The following is a 16,646-nucleotide window of genomic DNA, read 5'->3' as shown; positions in this document are numbered from 1 at the left end:
TCACCTTGAAGGAGAGGTTGAGGGATCCTGGGCTTGTCTTGCCTGTTGAAGAGCAAAAGGGGTCATATAACAGCAGCCTGCAACTACTTGAAGGGGGTTTACAAGTAGGACAGAGCTAAATTCTCCTTGGTAGTGGCAGGTAATACAACAGGAAACCATGGGCAGAAGTGGCTTGGGACGTCCAAAGAGGACATTATGAAACAAATTATCTACTTGGAAGGTAGCGAACCTGGACAAACCATGAAGTTTTTGTTTTGGATGCTTTCAAGAGCTGTCAAGACAAAACTGAAACAGTTGTGGTTTATTTCCAGAGGGGAGGCTGGGCTATGCAATGCCCAGAGGCCCTTTCCAACCAACCTGCTTGTAACTGTGCACAAATGTAAAGCTGATGACTTTCCTGGTCTATGATTCTTATTTATTGTGGGAAGATAGCCTTAAAATGGACACCAAAATGTAGTCTGGACTTTATTATTAATGTGGGAGTGTGTTTACATATACACATGAGCAAAAATAAAAATACTCTGCCATCTGTCAGTATCTGGCAAACTGCAGGTGTTCTTTTCTGAAAACAGTGTTTCATTGCCACATTTAAACTGTTATCTGCTATTTCTGTTGGCAATATAAAAAAAGCAAAGAAATGCAATGTATTTTGCAAATCCAACGAATATAAAGTAATTCAGTGTGTTGTTTAGTCAACACGTAGAAGTGATGGAAGTGCCTGTAGCCAGACTCCAGGAATCCCGGAAATCACTTAAAACTCTGAGTGCAGCAACTCCGCTAGCTACCTGCTCCTCTCTGAATATTTGCGAGAGTTTGCACTATTTACCGTTGCTGTTGTTTTGTTTTTTTTTTTTTTTTTTAGTACGCTAAAGGGCATCGATATGTTCAGTTTTGATGAACGCATGAGCGCATGAGCTACTCCCGCCTGCGCGACTTCCCCTTCCCCGCCCCGCAGAGGCCGTGCCCGCGGGTATCCGGGCTGCTCTTCCCGCTGGCCTCGTTGCACTCGCAGGCCGAGTCGTTATGACTCCAGCGCTGCTTGTGGTTAATTAATCCCCGCGGAGCCAGAGCGTTTGTCCATACGGCTTCGCCACGCACCTGGCCCCCCGCGTCATGAGGCCCTCAGCTGCAGGCGCGTCCCTCCGCAGCCGGCCGCCCCTCTCCGCTCCCCTGGGCGCCGCCCAGAGCCGCCGCCCTGGCCGGCAGGAGGAGGAGCGGGCGGAGGCGGTGGCAGCCGGGGGGTGGGTGATGGCGGCGGCGGCGGCGAGCGGCGGTCTGCTGCCCTTCCTGCGGCTGCTGGGGCAGCTCAAGGTGAGCGCGGGGCCCGCCGGAGCAAGGCCCGCCTCGGCGGGGCGGCGCGCCCGCTGTGGGCCCGGGCGGCCGTGGTGGCGGCGGGTTGTCTGCCGGGGCCCTATGACGGGTTTCCCCAGAAATCACCGGGGTGGGGGCGGGAGCACGGCTGGCGGTGCCCGGCACGGCCTCCCCGGCCCGGCAGCGGGGCGGCCGGCGGAGGGCCGCGGCCTCCGGGCTGTGAATGGCGGCCTGCCGTGGCGCCGGTGGAGCAGGGCCGGCCGGCCGCCGTGCGGGGCTGCCGCAGGGAGACGTGGGCGCCGGCCGGGGGAGGGCAGCGGTGGCCGGGCGCTTCGAGGCGAGCAGCGTGAGGCTGAGGCGGGTGCCTGCGGCTGCGAGAGCGGGTGCGTTTCCCTGGCTTGTGAGCAGCGGTGCAGGGGCATCCTGCCGCAGCCCCGGGGAGCCCGGCCCTTGGGGCAGGTGTTTCCCGGTGGCATCAAAGCTCACCGGAGCATGGAGGTCACGGCAGAGCAAAATTTCAGCTGTCATCACTGAAGCGAGGTCCTTCAAAACCGAAGGTTTTAACGTTTATGTTGCTGTGACACTTTCCTCACACAGAGAGTACCACGGACGGGATGGGTGTACAGGAATGTGGCAAAGCCAGAGAGCGTATCTGATCATATGTACAGGATGGCGATGATGGCTTTGGTGACTGAAGACAAAAGCCTTAACAAGGACAGGTGAGGCTGCTTCTGCTTACCATGACCATGTGTTAATGTTGTGGGAGAGCTGCAACCAAAATGCTAAAAACAGCTGTCCTGAGGGAGAACTTTTAAAACACACTGAAGGAGTTTGAAATCCTTTTGCCTCCATCACAGAATAGTTTGGGTTGGAAGGGGCCTTTAAAAGCCATCTAGTCCAACCCCCCTGCAGCGAGCAGGGCTATCTTCAACTAGGTCAGGTTGCTCAGAGCCCCCTCCAACCTGACCTGGAATGTTTCCAGGGATGGGGCATCTACCACCTCTCTGGGCAACCTGTGCCAGGGTTTCACCACCCTCATTGTGAAAAATTTCTTCATTATATCTGGTTGAAATCTGCCCTCTTTTACTTTAAAACCATTAACCCCTTGTCCTGTCACATCAGGCCCTGCAAAAAAGGCCGTCCCCATCTTACTTATAAGCCCCCTTTAAATACTGGAAGGCCACAATAAGTTCTGCCTGGAGCCTTCTTTTCTCCAGGCGGAACAACACCAACTCTCTCAGCCTGTCTTCACAGGAGAGGTGTTCCATCCCTCTGATCATTTTTGTGGCCCTTCTCTGGACCCACTCCAGCAGGTCCATGTCTTTCCTGCACTGAGGGCTCCAGAGCTGGACGCAGTACTCCAGGTGGGGTCTCATCAGAGCAGAGTAGCGGGGCAGAATCACCTCCTTCGACCTGCTGGCCACACTGCTTTGGATGCAGCCCAGGATACAGTTGGCCTTCTGGGCTGTGAGCACACATTGCTGGCCCATGTCCAGCTTTTCATCCACCAGTACCCCCAAGTCCTTCTTAGCAGGACTGCTCTCCTTCCCTTCATGCCCCAGCCTGTATTGATAGCGAGGCTTGCCCTGACCCAGGTGCAGGACCCTGCATTTGGCTTTGTTGAACCTCATGAGGTTCACATGGGCTCATTCCTTGAGCCTGTCCGCGTCCCTCTGAATGGCATCCTGTCCCTCAGGCATGTCAACTGCATCACTCATCTTGGTGTTGTCTGCAAACTTGCTGAGGGTGCACTCGATCCCACTGTCTTTGTCATTGATGAAGATATTAAATAGTACTGGTCCCAATACGGACCCCTGAAGGACACCACTCATCACCCATCTCCATCTGGACGTTGAGCTGTTGACGACTACCATCTGGATGCAACCATCAAACCAATTCCTCATCCATCCAACAGTCCACCCATCACATCCATATCTCTCCAATGTAGAGAGAAGGATGTTGTGGGGGACTGTGTCAAAGGCCTTACAGAAGTCCAGATAGTGGACAAGGGAAGAACTACCGATTTCATCTGATGTGGTCACTATCATAGAAGGCCACTAGGCTGGTCAGGCGAAGGTTGGTGAAGCCATGCTGGCTGTCTCGAATCACCTCCCTGTCCTCCATGTGCCTTAGCAGAGCTTCTAGGAGGATCTGTGCCATGATCTTCCCAGGCACAGAGGTGAGGCTGACAGGTCGGTAGTTCCTGCTTCCTTTTTGCTACCTTTTTTAAAAATGGGTGCAATGTTTCCCTTTTTCCCGTGTCCAGGAACTTCACCTGACTGCCAGGACTTTTCAAATATCATGGAGAGGGGCTTGGCAACTATGTTGGCCAATTCCCTCAGGACTCTGGGGTGCATCTCGTCAGGTCCCGTAGACTTGTGCATGTTCAGTTTCCTCAGGTGGTCTTGAACCTGATCTTCTCTTACAGCGGGAGGGACTTTGCTCCTCCAGTCCTCCTGTTGCAGTCCATCTCCTCGAGAGGTGTGGGAAGAGAGACTGGCAGTGAAGACTGAGGCAAAGAAGTCATTGAGTACCTCAGCCTCCTCCTCATGCGTTGTTACGAGTCTGCCAGCCTTGCTCATCAAGGGGGGTATGCTTTCTTTGACCTTCCTGTTCTGGCTGACATACCTGTAGAAGCCCTTCTTATTCCTTGCATCCCTTGCCAAGTTCAGCTCCAGCCACGCCTTGGCTTTCCTGACCCCAACCCTAGACAACCCAGCAGCATCCCTGTACTCCTCCCAGGATACCTGTCCCTGCTTCCACTACCTGTGAATTTTCTTCTTGCCCTTTAGTTTGCCCAGCAGGTCTCCACTCAGCCATGCTGGTCTCTTGCCTTCTTTCCCTTATTTCTTACATCTGGGGATTGAGAGCTCTTGTGCTCTATGAAAAGCATCCTTAAAGATCTGCCAGCTCTGTTCTGCTCCTTTGGCCCTGAGGGCAGTTTCCCAAGGGGTCCTATTGACTAACTCCCTGAAGAGCTGGAAGTTTGCTTTCCTAAAATTCAGCATCCTGACTTTACTCTTCACCTGCCCCATATCCCTCAGGACTGCGAACTCCACCAGTGCATGGACACTGCAGCCCAGGCTGCCTTCAATCTTGACGTCACCAATTAGCTCATTTGCTTTGGTGACCAACAAATCCAGTATAACATCCCCTCTGGTACGGCTGTCTATTACCTGGCACAGGAAGTTATCCTCCATGCACTCGAGGAGTCTCCTGGATTGCCTACAGCTCGCCGTGCTACTTTTCCAGACAATGTCAGGGTGGTTGAAGTCCCCCAGCAGGACAAGAGCCTGCGAGTGCGATGCCTCCTGTAGCTGGAGTGAGAAGGCTTCATCAAAGTGTGTTTATACTGAGGTCTACATTTACAAGCAGCAGTAGCTATAAATCAGGAATTAAAATCATTTCTAGGTAGAAACTACTTCCTCTAGCAAAGAAGTGAAAAATGTTATGTAAAGTTTAAAAAAAAAAAAACAAGCAACCTGTAAAATACATGAAGGAGATAAATTATGCAGTCTCTTGGTTTTATGAATAACAAGATACAGCTTAAAATGCTGAAGAACTAACTATTCTGTCTTTGCTTCTTGTCAGATGCATACGATTAGCTTTGGTTCATGATATGGCTGAATGCATTGTTGGAGATATTGCTCCTGCAGATAATGTCTCAAAAGAGGAGAAACACAGGAGAGAAGAGGTATGGACATAAGGTGTGAAGCCACATCTGCAAAGCATTCTGCGTGATTTTAATGTTCTGGTGGTAGTGAAGGGACCCTCTAAGCAACATAATACTGTAAATGGCATTAGACAAGTATGCCACAACCAACCAAAGTTTTCAGCTCACTGTGATTTTTGTACATGTAACGTCACCAAGTACAAACTATGGAAGGGGAACCTTTGAATTAAGCTTCATGTTGGCCAATTATTCCTGAACTGGCTGGATTTTTGGGAGCCTGAATTAGTCATGTTGACCAGGCTTAGCAAGGAGTGGGGAGCAGGAAGTAGGTGCACCGAGAAGGGTGATGAGAGTTCACAGCATGTCATTTGTGTGGTGCCAGATCGTGTGGTTGTGACAGAGACTTTAAATTATTTGCACAGGACTCTAGACACAGGTGTTGTTTTTTGTCATGAGTCTTTGAGTGCGGCATGCCTAGAGTTATTTTATTTTTGGCCTTGTACATACGCAAACTGTTGGTTTGTCATTTCTGGTTTGTTGCATTATTTGAAGAAAATGTAAACCACTCCTCGAGCCACAGCTAGAGGGCAACGTGATGCTTCAGAAACTCTTTAGAGCGTGCAATTAGTTCTTCAGAGTGTAAAAACAAAAAAAACCCAAAACAAACAAACAAAAAAACCCAACAAACCAAAAAACACCCAAACCAAAAACAAACCCATTGCTGTGATTATTCCCCTCCCACCCACCTTTATGCTTACCTGTTTAAAACGTGGGGTTGGGGGGCTATGACTAACTCTAGGAGTAAGCTCTTTGCTAAGAATGTGGAAATTAAAGATCAAAGGGGTATTCCGTGTTCTTGAAGTACTATGTTTACTGACTGCAATTTTGGTATTTCTTTCAGGGTACTTCCTAGTGTGTTCTTAAACAAAAAAAAAACCCTCTTTCCTGGAAGCCTCCAAAGGTGGTTTTGTCACTGAGGATGAGGCTTCAACTTGGCCTAGAGGGAATTCTTGTTTGTATTTAGGCAGTGAAAAAGATACTTTGCTACCTAAGTATGCTTCAGAAGTTTTCTTAGGTATTTGCAGCTCCTTCTGTTCCCATTTCACTCAGTGAGGACTTTGCTGTTGACTTTGTGGGAAGGAGGGTCAAGCATTAAACATTGAGGCTGACTCTGAAATACTTTGTTGTAAAAATACACTAAGGGTAACGGTTTCATGAGGTGGCTTGAGCTGAATTAATCAATATGCTGCTTCGGCTGCAGAGTTCTCCTTTTTTCCCTTTGCTCTACAGCTGTCATTGAGCTAGTTCTGAAGTTTGCTGCAGTAAGTTTAATCAGCTAGTCTCACCAAGGCTAAGGTAGCAGAAAATGAACTTGATATTAAAAAAAAAGGTGTTTGGTTGGGGTGTTTATGCCAGGTAAATCATTTTGGCCTGCTAACCTTGAAATCCAATGAGCTCCAGAGCTGGAAGGGGGTGGGGAAGGAATGAGACCTTGATGCTTCAGTAGTAGGGAACAGCTGATGCAGTTCAGCTATATTGTGAAACTATACCCTGTCTTTGAAGTGGAAAAACAATCATGGCACAAAACCTTTGTCTTGCCTGTGATGTTGATTGTTTCAGAAGCAACCCTTAGTGTTACTAGGAAAACAGTAGAAATAGCACATAAATGAGACTGATAAGCTGAGAGAGCACGAAGAACATGCAGAACAATTTCAGCTTGCTGGTTATACAGCCAATTTGATACTGTGTTAAATCTTGTACCAAGATTTTTGTTGTTTAACAAATGTTATTTCAGTCTGGGAGCACTGTGTTTTATTGCTACAGGGTATTAAATGGATTTTTTTCCTCTGTTTTTCAAAATTGGAGATTTTTAAAGGCTAATGTTGTGTTGCCTGCCTGACAGTAGCTGTTCTCGAGCCCTGCTAGTGGAAATGCGCAAGCTGAGTGTTTGGGAGGGGGCAGTTGTTTGTCAACAGTAGGAGTTAGTATTTTAAAGCTGCTTTTATGAACTGCACCTGTAACCTATTAAGTTCAGATATTGCCTCCAATAGTTAAATCTGGAAAGCAGAGTTGGTAATTAATGGCAGTTCCCTGGCATTTGACTTGCCTATTTTGCTCTGGGCTTCTTTTTGGACCCTTGAAGATACTGGATGTACTTTCCAGTTGTTTTTCTTGTATTTTAGACTAGTTCTCTAACAATTTACTTAAACAGCATCCAGAAAAGGTTATTCACTGAGTGGTCCTACTGTTTCTCTGGCAAATTTATGTACACGTGCACTTTAGAACAATATACTGTGTAGTATGTGTTTCTACAGACTTAGTAACAAGTAGTTAATTCTTCAGAAAAGGTAATGATAAAAATGTGCTTACTCAAAACATAAATGGAAATGGCTTCTTTTTTTTTCCAGGCAGCTATGCAACAGCTGACCCAGCTTCTATCAGAGGACCTCAGAAAAGAAATCTATGAACTCTGGGAAGTAAGCTTGTGTCTTTTAATCCTTTGCTAAAATTCAGGGTGACCCATTGTCCTCTTCCTGTTTACCTATGAAAATGTTTCATCTCTTATTTGAACCTCATGCAAGGTCATTTGCTTGGGAGATAAAGCTAACGGTAAAACTTTGGTAAAATAACCAGCTTCTGCCTTTGGCCTCTCAAAATTCCAGATGAACTTGTCCAGGGCTTAGTTTGTACAACTGAAGGAAGGGTTTGTCCTCTACATCCAGCCCTCCTGGATATAAATCTATTTGGGGTTTTTTTAGTACATTATCTCTTGTTCACATCTGGCCGTTTGCAGCTCATGATCTTTTAATACAAGAAAAAAATAATGTGAGCTGATGATGCCGTGGAGTATTCTGTGCTTTTTATGCAAGTAATAATTTACATGGCTTCCATTTCTTTATTGTACAGCCCATTAAGCTGAAATATTTAGTAGTAACTTCTGGTATAAACTTAAATGTAGTGTACTGACACAGAACAGAGCTTTTCTACAAACAACACAGATGGCTGGCTTTTCTTGGGTACCTTAAATGTTTGTATTGGAAAGTATCTTCTGTATTTGAAGGTAATTTAACTTTTTGATGTGAACTCATGCTGTTAATTGATAAGATCTTTTATGGTTGCAAACTTGGGATGATTAGATTATTTTGAAACAATTGATGTTTAAAATTACTATGCTTTATCTTCTGGCATACAGTCACATGAGGACAAGTGCATCCACAATACCTTCTTCATGTGTTGTTGCAAACAAAGCATTATATGTTTCTTGTACTCTGTGACCTGAAACTGTATTTTAGGCTGATATTCTTTCTTTTCCACTTGGACTGTATTTAAATTCCAGGTATTTGCAGCCGATTTCTGCCTTTTGTTACAGCACCCTATTTATTTTGGTTTGTTTCTTTGCTGTAGTTGTGTCGTGAAACTGGCAATGGGGATGGGTTTTCAGTGCTATAATTCAAGGTAAAGGGCATAATCAGATCTGGGAAATAATGTGTGTGCATTTGTTTAGTGAGCACTGCTTCCTTCTTGCTTGGGAAGCTGTTATAATTGAGGAAAGGAGGTTTTGATAGATAAGATTAGTCCTGTAGGACTTTTTTTTTTTTTGGCATGTATTTTTTTTTTTCTTTTGCCTCAGTCTTTTCTTATGATTGTGTAAGAGCTGGTTCAGTATGCAGTTAGTTCTTCAGCAATTAGCTTTTTATCATTCTCATAACACATAATTTAAAATATGCACACTTTTGATCATTTGTTCTTTGTTTCTACCTTCGGGATAATTTATTGGCATTGAGTCTCCAATGCAGCAGTATGAGTGTAACCTAAAAATCTAATATTCACATGTAGTCCCTCTAGTCTTATTTTAAGTGGAACAAATAGGTGCTTCTTAAAAAGAAAAGAAGAACTAAAAAAAAAGGCAGAAAATAAGAAGCCTCTTATCACTTGATAGGATACTCGCTCTCAGCTAGAGAGAGTGCCAGAGGCACTTCCCTCTGATTTCTTTTTGTGAGTGAAGGAAGTTATGGCCCAGAGCTGAACAGCGGCTGGGACAAGATCTGTTGACACTTCTAGCAAGTCCTTCCTGCACTGCTCTGCCTTTGTCTCTGCCCCTCTTTCCCTTTCAGCCTTACAAGGACTATTGCTTTGGACTGTATTGGTGGGCACTCTGCAAGCGTAGTGTAGGGGAGAAAGGTAGCAGAAAGATGCTTCTGATATATTTTCACTTTATGACTTAATCCAGAATACATTAAAAAAAACTTTGAAGTAAATGAGTCAACACACTTCAGCTCTGTCCTGCTTTTTTATTTTCAAGAGCAAAAGCACAGGAGTAATTTTTAAGAGACAGACCCTGGTGTTTGAGAGACTGGTTACTGTTTTTCCAAAGTATACGGTTTAAACACCTGCGGGGAGTAAACAGTGTTTATTTCAGTACCATGCACAGTTGCACATATAACAGCTGATGTTTCTTGAGGTTAATGTGAGCTGAGGTATGAATAATACCTGGTGGGTTGTATGGCACAAAGAGGTTGGTTAACAGATTGATACTCCTAGTTAATTGCTGGAGGTGGGACAGACCTTTACAAGAAAACAGCCATAGTTCTCTCTCTCCTGAAGTTTTCCTTTGTAATGATGCCAAGAGTTTGTTCTCTTTGCTGGCCAAAAAAAAGACTAGAAATAAACAGATTTAAGAAAAAAAGAGGTAATATTTAAGCAATTTAAAGACGAGGCAAAGCTCAGATTGAAAGGAGGAAAAGAGCAGGTCCAGAGGAGGGCCACAAGTGATCAGAGGGATGGAACACCTCTCCTGTGGGGAAAGGCGGAGAGAGCTGAGGCTGTTCAGCCTGGAGAGGAGAAGGCTCCGGGCAGACTTTATTGCAGCCTCTAGTACTTAAAGGGGGCTTGTAAGAAAGATGAAGACAGACCTTTTAGCAGGGCCTGTTGCAAGAGGACAAGGGGTAATGGTTTTAAACAAAAAGAGGGTAGATTCAGACTAGGTATAAGGAAGAAATTTTTCACAATGAGGGTGGTGAAACACTGGCACAGGTTGCCCAGAGAGATGGTAGAAGCCCCATCCCTGGAAACTTTCATGGTCAGGTTGGACAGGGCTCTGAGCAATGTGATCTAGTTGAAGATGTCCCTGCTCGTTGCAGGGGAGTTGGACTAGATGGCCTTTAAAGGTCCCTTGCAACCTAAAGATTCTATGAAAAGAAGGTAGAAATGCTGAAACAAAATTGATTACTAAAATAATGATCAGAATGTAATTGAAAATTCAAAACATTGTTCAAATAGAGTAGGATATGAATCAATCATGGTTATCAAAATCTGGATTTTGGACTTTCAAAGGTAATGCAATAAGCATAAGAACAAACAGGCTCCTAATAGTATGTCAGACAAGAAAATGGACCATCACAGTTACCTGAGCATCACTGTGCTGGAAGTACAACCCAGGATCTTGCCACTGTGGATGACACCCACAGTTCTTGTCTTAAGATGCAGAAAGAGATGCCACGGTCTTTGGTCAGTAGGAAAAAACTCTTCCTGCACTTGTACTGCTCTCACCTGCAGAACTGCTCTGCGTCACGGGTTGTGTGGATCTGAAAGCACAGATGGGCCTGGTGTGTACTGAAGCTTCTGGTCTGCTTATTGGAGGTGTTGATGATGAATGGGATCAGACCTGCTGAGGGTATTGAGGTTATGGTAACCTGCACAAAAAGAAGTCTTTTTCTGTGATTGGTCTTGGAAGTTAGGAGAAGATCATCTGATGAAACATCAAATACAAGGCAGTAGATTTAGAAAAGAGAAAATGAAATGGCAAACTTGTCTGTAGCCATCACTGGAGGCAAATGACAGCAAAATTGTTCAAGTTGACTAGAAATGTGAATGACTCGCAAATATATGCTGACGGTGACTGGAGAGAGGGAGAAGATAGCAGAGAGATTAAAGGACTTAGTCTTGAAGCAGAGGAAACCCCTTAATGACTCCCCTCCCTATCTCCTATGAGAGACATAAAGACATAAGCAGCTCAGACAGATTAGAGCAAAGAGATTAAGAAGGAGTCACAGGAGAAATGTAAAGAACAACTTCTTATAAAAACAGCAAGTGGTGGAGAAAAGTGGAAAAAAAAAGGTCTTAAAAATAGGTACTGGTAATGCATAGACACACACTGGTAATTCATAGCCTTAGCCAGGCCTGAAAAGACTTTGTATATAAATTGTTGTTAAATTGAACCTATTATTTAACTCTTTATGTTGTGTAGGGTTGTCTCCATATCATCCCTGTTTCAGCCAAAACACTTTGGATGTTTTTAAGTCGGAGCATGCAAAAGAATTGTGTTCTTAAGTCCCATTGCATTTAACAGAAATTTAGCATGTACTTATTTCAAGTGTTTTGCTGAATAGCAGTCTTACAAAGAGTGAAAGATGTAACTGTTGTGTATATTTATGGAGTGGCTTGTACTACTGAAGAAAATTCTATATATATAAAAAGCTTCTAATACTCTGTTTCAGAACAACACAATTTCTTTCTTATAACTGCAAATCTGTGCAGGAATATGAAAACCAGTGTACTGCAGAAGCCAAGTTTGTAAAACAGTTGGATCAGTGTGAGATGATACTGCAAGCGTTTGAGTACGAAGAGTTGGAAAACACACCTGGCAGACTGCAGGATTTTTATGATTCAACTGCTGGTATGACGTTTGGGCTTTTGCTTTGCTTTTTTTTCTTTCATAAATGAAATATATAAATTGCCTTTTTTTCTGATAGACGTTCAGAGGAAGTAAGAAGTAGTTACTTTATTCATCGCTCAAGTACCCTAAATATTTTTGGGGAAACTTCCTGCAGTGTGAACATACCTTACATTTATTTATATGTATTGAACCTGAATCTCATTTATGCCAAGTTCCTTTTACATCACTTTGGCCACGTAGAGAGAGGACCAGCTTTCATTACACGTGCATGTGTTTAAGGATCAACCTGTACCATCAGAGGGTGTATAAAGGAGGCTTCATTCCTCACTGACACTCTGACAGCAGGTTTTTTCTACTTTGTTAGTGCTTCATGAACCAATGAAGTAGAACTGGTTATCCCTACGTGAGCTGTGTGGTCTTGTGTGACCTGCCCAAGGTACATGTGAGAACCAGCTCAGTGAAATGTTTTCAGTGCAATTGTATTAGTTCTTACACTATCCACTACTATTCATCCTTTCCAATATAAACTGATAGTGGAAAGGAAAACAGGTAAAAAACCCAAAACAACAGGTCTTTATTATTTTAGCAAAGGAGTTGAACATCAGAAGAGGACTGTGAATCCAAGTCATTCTATCCTGGGAAAAAACTAGGGACCGACCAACTTGGGGAGAGGACCAGCAATCGCCAGACACGGTCGACAAGCTTTGGTGACTCTTCAGGGAAATAATAAGTTCTCTGAAAAATGCAATGATTTGATGAGGAAGAAGTTAAAAGGACAACATCAGTGTATCTGGAATACTTTATTTTGTAATTGACATCTCTGCCCTTCTACTAGAACTCAGTAACTTAAACTAAGCTAGTGTCTCAGTAGCGCCTAGAGCATATACCCTACATGCACCTGTAATTGGGATGGTTTCCTGTAGCTGGATACATAGCATGGGATTGTCCTGGTTAGGGTGTGTCCTTTTTTCAGCTCTTAAGTGTCTTAATAGAGCATTAAATATTTTTATAAGTTTTTGGGGAAAAATAGTTGTAACTACTCTTACGGTTATTCCGTAGTTGGAGTAAATGGGAGTACTCTCTTAAAAGAATAACCTGGTGTTTATTTTGAGCCTACAAGCAACATCACTACCAACCTTTATCCCATCGGAAAATGAGAGCATTTTTAATTAACTTCCCCTTTCTTTTGTTTTGCAGGAAAGTTTGTTCACCCAGAAATACTCCATCTTGTATCTCTGATTAACAAAGAAAGGAATAAAAAAATAGCTGCTCCATCTCATCCACATTCCTGAGGGGTACCTAAATGCTGTAGCTATAATAAATATTTTGTTTTACATTCTGTGCATTGTTTTTCCTCCCATAACATCACTAATTCTTCCAGCAGATTTTTTTCTGTGTATTCACTGCTGAGAATCCCAGGACCACTTAGATAGGAGCAGGCAGGATAGTTACCTCCCCGATCAGAGGTTGTATCAAGGATCAGATATTTAGACAGAGTTTGTTTGGGTTTTTTCTGTTTTTGATCAGCCTCTGATTGATGCAATCTCAGTTACAAATAGATTCTTCACTGGGGAAATTCAGGTAAGTTTAAAATTTAGCTGATTGCAGTCTAATCTGTTGATGTAAAGCACTGACTGGGACAGGTAGTCTTGTTTGGGGACTTCTAAGTACGTATGGATTTAAGTACCTTCTGTACCAAGTGGGTTAATACCTGTTCACTGTGCTACATGGAAGCGAGACCAATGAGCACATTTCTCTAGAAGCTCTTGACAGAGCCAGACTTAGAGGTGAGATTTCTTTGGAGTGCATGAGCCTTAAGAACTGATGGTCAATAAAACTGATAATCTCATTAATTATATATTCTCAATACATTTACTGTTTCATAGAATTTTTCCACTGTTTGTGTGTGGCATCAGGGAATGGTGCCGATGTGTCCGAAAGGCCAGTATTCCTGACTGCCCCTCGCCCTAGCCTGGCAGTTTTACGGACTCTTGCACAGGTAACAGAGAATGGCAGAATCGTGGAGGTTGGCAGGGACCGTGCGCAGTCTGATGCAAAAGGCAGCACGCCCGTGCAAAGCTGGCCGGCCCTTCTTAACGCTGTTGCACGCTGGTGCCGATTCTGCTGTAAATGACAGTTTTTAGTGGAAGTAATAATGCTAATGTGAAAGTACAGTGTGGCCATCAAGTAAAGCTGTAGTGGTGGTAAGTGCCATACTGAGGCCAGTCTGCACTGCTAACTGTTGCATCATGTGCGCCACTGGAGATTGGGATGATGTCACAATTACCACGTAATGCAAGTTTGTACCTGGAAAAATTGCATGGTAGAGACCCAGAGCTGGCTTCTCTCTCCAGCCTCATGTCAAGTGAGGTGGCATAAAACTAAATGCAGTTGTCATCCCCTTTAAAGGTAGGTAACTTAGCTGAGCACACATCTTCAGGCACTGTGACTCAGGGAACGTCTCCCTCGCGCAAACCCCAGAGGGCTGACTGAAGCTCGGGCTGCGTTCTGCGGCTGGTGCTGTTGGCAGAGGCAGAGCTGTGCAGAGCTGCTGGTGGCTCTTGCCTTAGTGGTTGGTGGTGGCCAACTGTCGTGCTGGAAGTGTGATGGAGCAGGTCTGTCATCCTTCAGCGTTTTTATTCCCCCCAGATGGCTGCAAACCAGAGTCTCCATTAGTTTGCATTCAGTGCCAAGCATGGAAGAGCTACAGATGCATTGGAGATCACAACTGAGAACATTGACAAATGAAGAGACGTGGCCTTAAAAAGATGTTTGATAGAAGCACCCACAGGGCAAGCGCTACCCCAGCAGGAACAGTGGGCTCCTCCAATGCAGCAGGAGGTGTTACTGGCTGGCGATACCCCGTTCTGCTGGGGAGCTGGGGGACAGAGCGCTGAACCCAAGTCAGCAGTGCGGTGGTGCAAGGTAAATGCAATCCTGGGAGAGAGCCGAGCCACGGTTTGAGTGTGTGTTGTGTGTGGTTTGGTTTCGTTTAAAGAGATGCAGCAGGTACTTTATGTAAAATTACATTCCCTTCTGCTCAGTGCAGGTGCAGTTGTGTGTCAGTTTTGGGTGGTGCATTTTAATAGAAGCAGGAATTGCTTGGAAAGAGACCGGAGCAGGAAGTGCAATCGGAAAGCACGAGCTGTGATGACAGGTTGATAGAAAGGTTAGCAAACAGTCTGTGGGGCTTCAGGCTCCCTAATGCAGTACCTAAGCGTGCTGTTCACATGTAAGAAAAGTGTACTAGGTCCTGGACATGTGACCTATAAGAGGAAATCACCTCCTCCCCCGTCTTCTGATTACCATACCAGCATTGAACCTACTACATGGTGGCAGCTGCTGTAATGACAATAACGTGAGGATTCATGGGGAAGAGGAGCTTGTCTGGCCATCCTGCCTCTACTAACAGGCATGCTGACACAAGTTCTTTAAAGTATGCTCTTAATGAATGTAGCTAAAAACAATTCACTGTTTTCCCAGAAGTATTTTGCTGTGTGTATATGTATATATATATTTATGAATAAGATGAGGTCTAAATCAGTGTCCTGTAGAAGGTGACAGTGCTTGGACTCCATGTTTGAACCTTGGTTTAGCTGCTGGCCCTGCTCAAGAGGACAATAGTGTTAGAACTAGAAGATGTTTTCTGCCATGCGTTTTACTTTCACTGAACTCGGTTCGGTCATTTTTCTCCTTTAAACCTCAACAATTTCAGAACTTGTGCCACAGCTTTCTATGGGGCATTTCAGGTCCAGAAGGGACTGAAAAGATTTTAAGAACTGTTGGAATGGCAGACTATGTTCTTGCAATTTACCTGGATACTCTGCAGCAGCAGAGCAAGGCTTAGAGATGCACAGTAAGCGTAGAATCATAGAGTAGTTTGGGCTGGAAGGGACCTTTAAAGGCTATCTAGTCCAACCCCCCTGCACTGAGCAGGGACATCTTCAACTAGATAGTCTGTCCTCACCTTTCTTATAAGGTCCCTTTTAATTAATTAATCAATACTGGTAAATAAACAATTAAAAAGAAAACATCACAAAGTGTAAAAGAGTAAGACAGAAATTTATTTTTAGTAAGAATATCAATTAACTTCATTTACACAAAACTTAAGTTGACCATTAGTATCTTCTTTATTTAAATAAACTCACATTTTTGCACAAAACCACATAAAATAAGCTAGCAAACTGTTACAAGAAAACTGTACTAAAAAAACCCTAATTAGATTTGCTTCCATGCTAAAAATGACACTAAAGAGGCATTTGATGTAAATGATCAAAGTTAACTTTATGTCCAGTAGAACATTACAGAAGGACTACCAGCTTTGTAAAAACTATAACAAAAGCCACACAGGAATAAAATCACTTAAAGCCAAGTTTCCTCACAAGATTTTAAGCAGTCTGTAATGTCAAACTCACTAACACTGATGTGAAGCTTTGGCTTATGCTCAAAAAATGCATCCAGTTTGAAAGTAGCCTGACTGTTTTCTACCTTGTTTATCAATAAATTATAAAGTTATGCTCACCTCAGTCTGGTGAACTGAGTAATGCAACATGCAGACTGACATGTGCTCACTAGACAGCAAGATAGTGTTACAAGTGTGCTGCTCTTTTCTTAGAAAAACGTGTTAAAAGGATGCAAGAAAACATGCTGAAGCAAAGCTGAGAGATGACTGCAGATATAATGGGGTTGGTGGAATTATGTCCTGGAGTGAAGCACCTACTCATCCTGTGTATTTGTAAGATAACAGGGTTTACGCTAGCAGCTCTGAAATGCGGACCAAAAGGCAATGGGCTCTCTAACCTATGGCACATCTTAAGCCAATTGTTGGTTTTGTGTTCTTTCACTTAAGGCTGTTATCTTGACAGAAGCTCATAAATATACACCTTCCCTTTTTTTAGAGGGGGAAGATACAGAGGCAAAATTATACTAGAAGTTCCATCTGCTCCACTTCCCTTTGTCAAGTCTTACCAAACCAGAGGGCAAGCA

The 16,646-nt window shown here is 44.0% G+C and overlaps 1 protein-coding gene across 1 annotated transcript; it reads left to right on the top strand.

The window, feature by feature from the left end:
* Positions 1–426: 426 nt before the first annotated feature.
* On the top strand, positions 427–12,952 carry HDDC2 (HD domain containing 2; the record flags this gene model as incomplete). The annotated part of the gene is made up of 6 exons (XM_081997709.1): positions 427–1,311; positions 1,909–2,030; positions 4,903–5,005; positions 7,393–7,461; positions 11,522–11,660; positions 12,858–12,952. The coding sequence occupies exons 1-6, from the start codon at positions 1,114–1,116 to the stop codon at positions 12,950–12,952; spliced, it is 726 nt and encodes a 241-aa protein (XP_081853835.1). The 5' UTR covers positions 427–1,113.
* Positions 12,953–16,646: the final 3,694 nt, after the last annotated feature.

Source organism: Phaethon aethereus (assembly GCF_964289735.1).
Source record: "Phaethon aethereus genome assembly, chromosome: 3".
Lineage (NCBI taxonomy): Eukaryota > Metazoa > Chordata > Aves > Phaethontiformes > Phaethontidae > Phaethon > Phaethon aethereus.
Note: the sequence above shows the minus strand (reverse complement) of the source record. Positions and strands in the feature narration are given on the sequence as shown.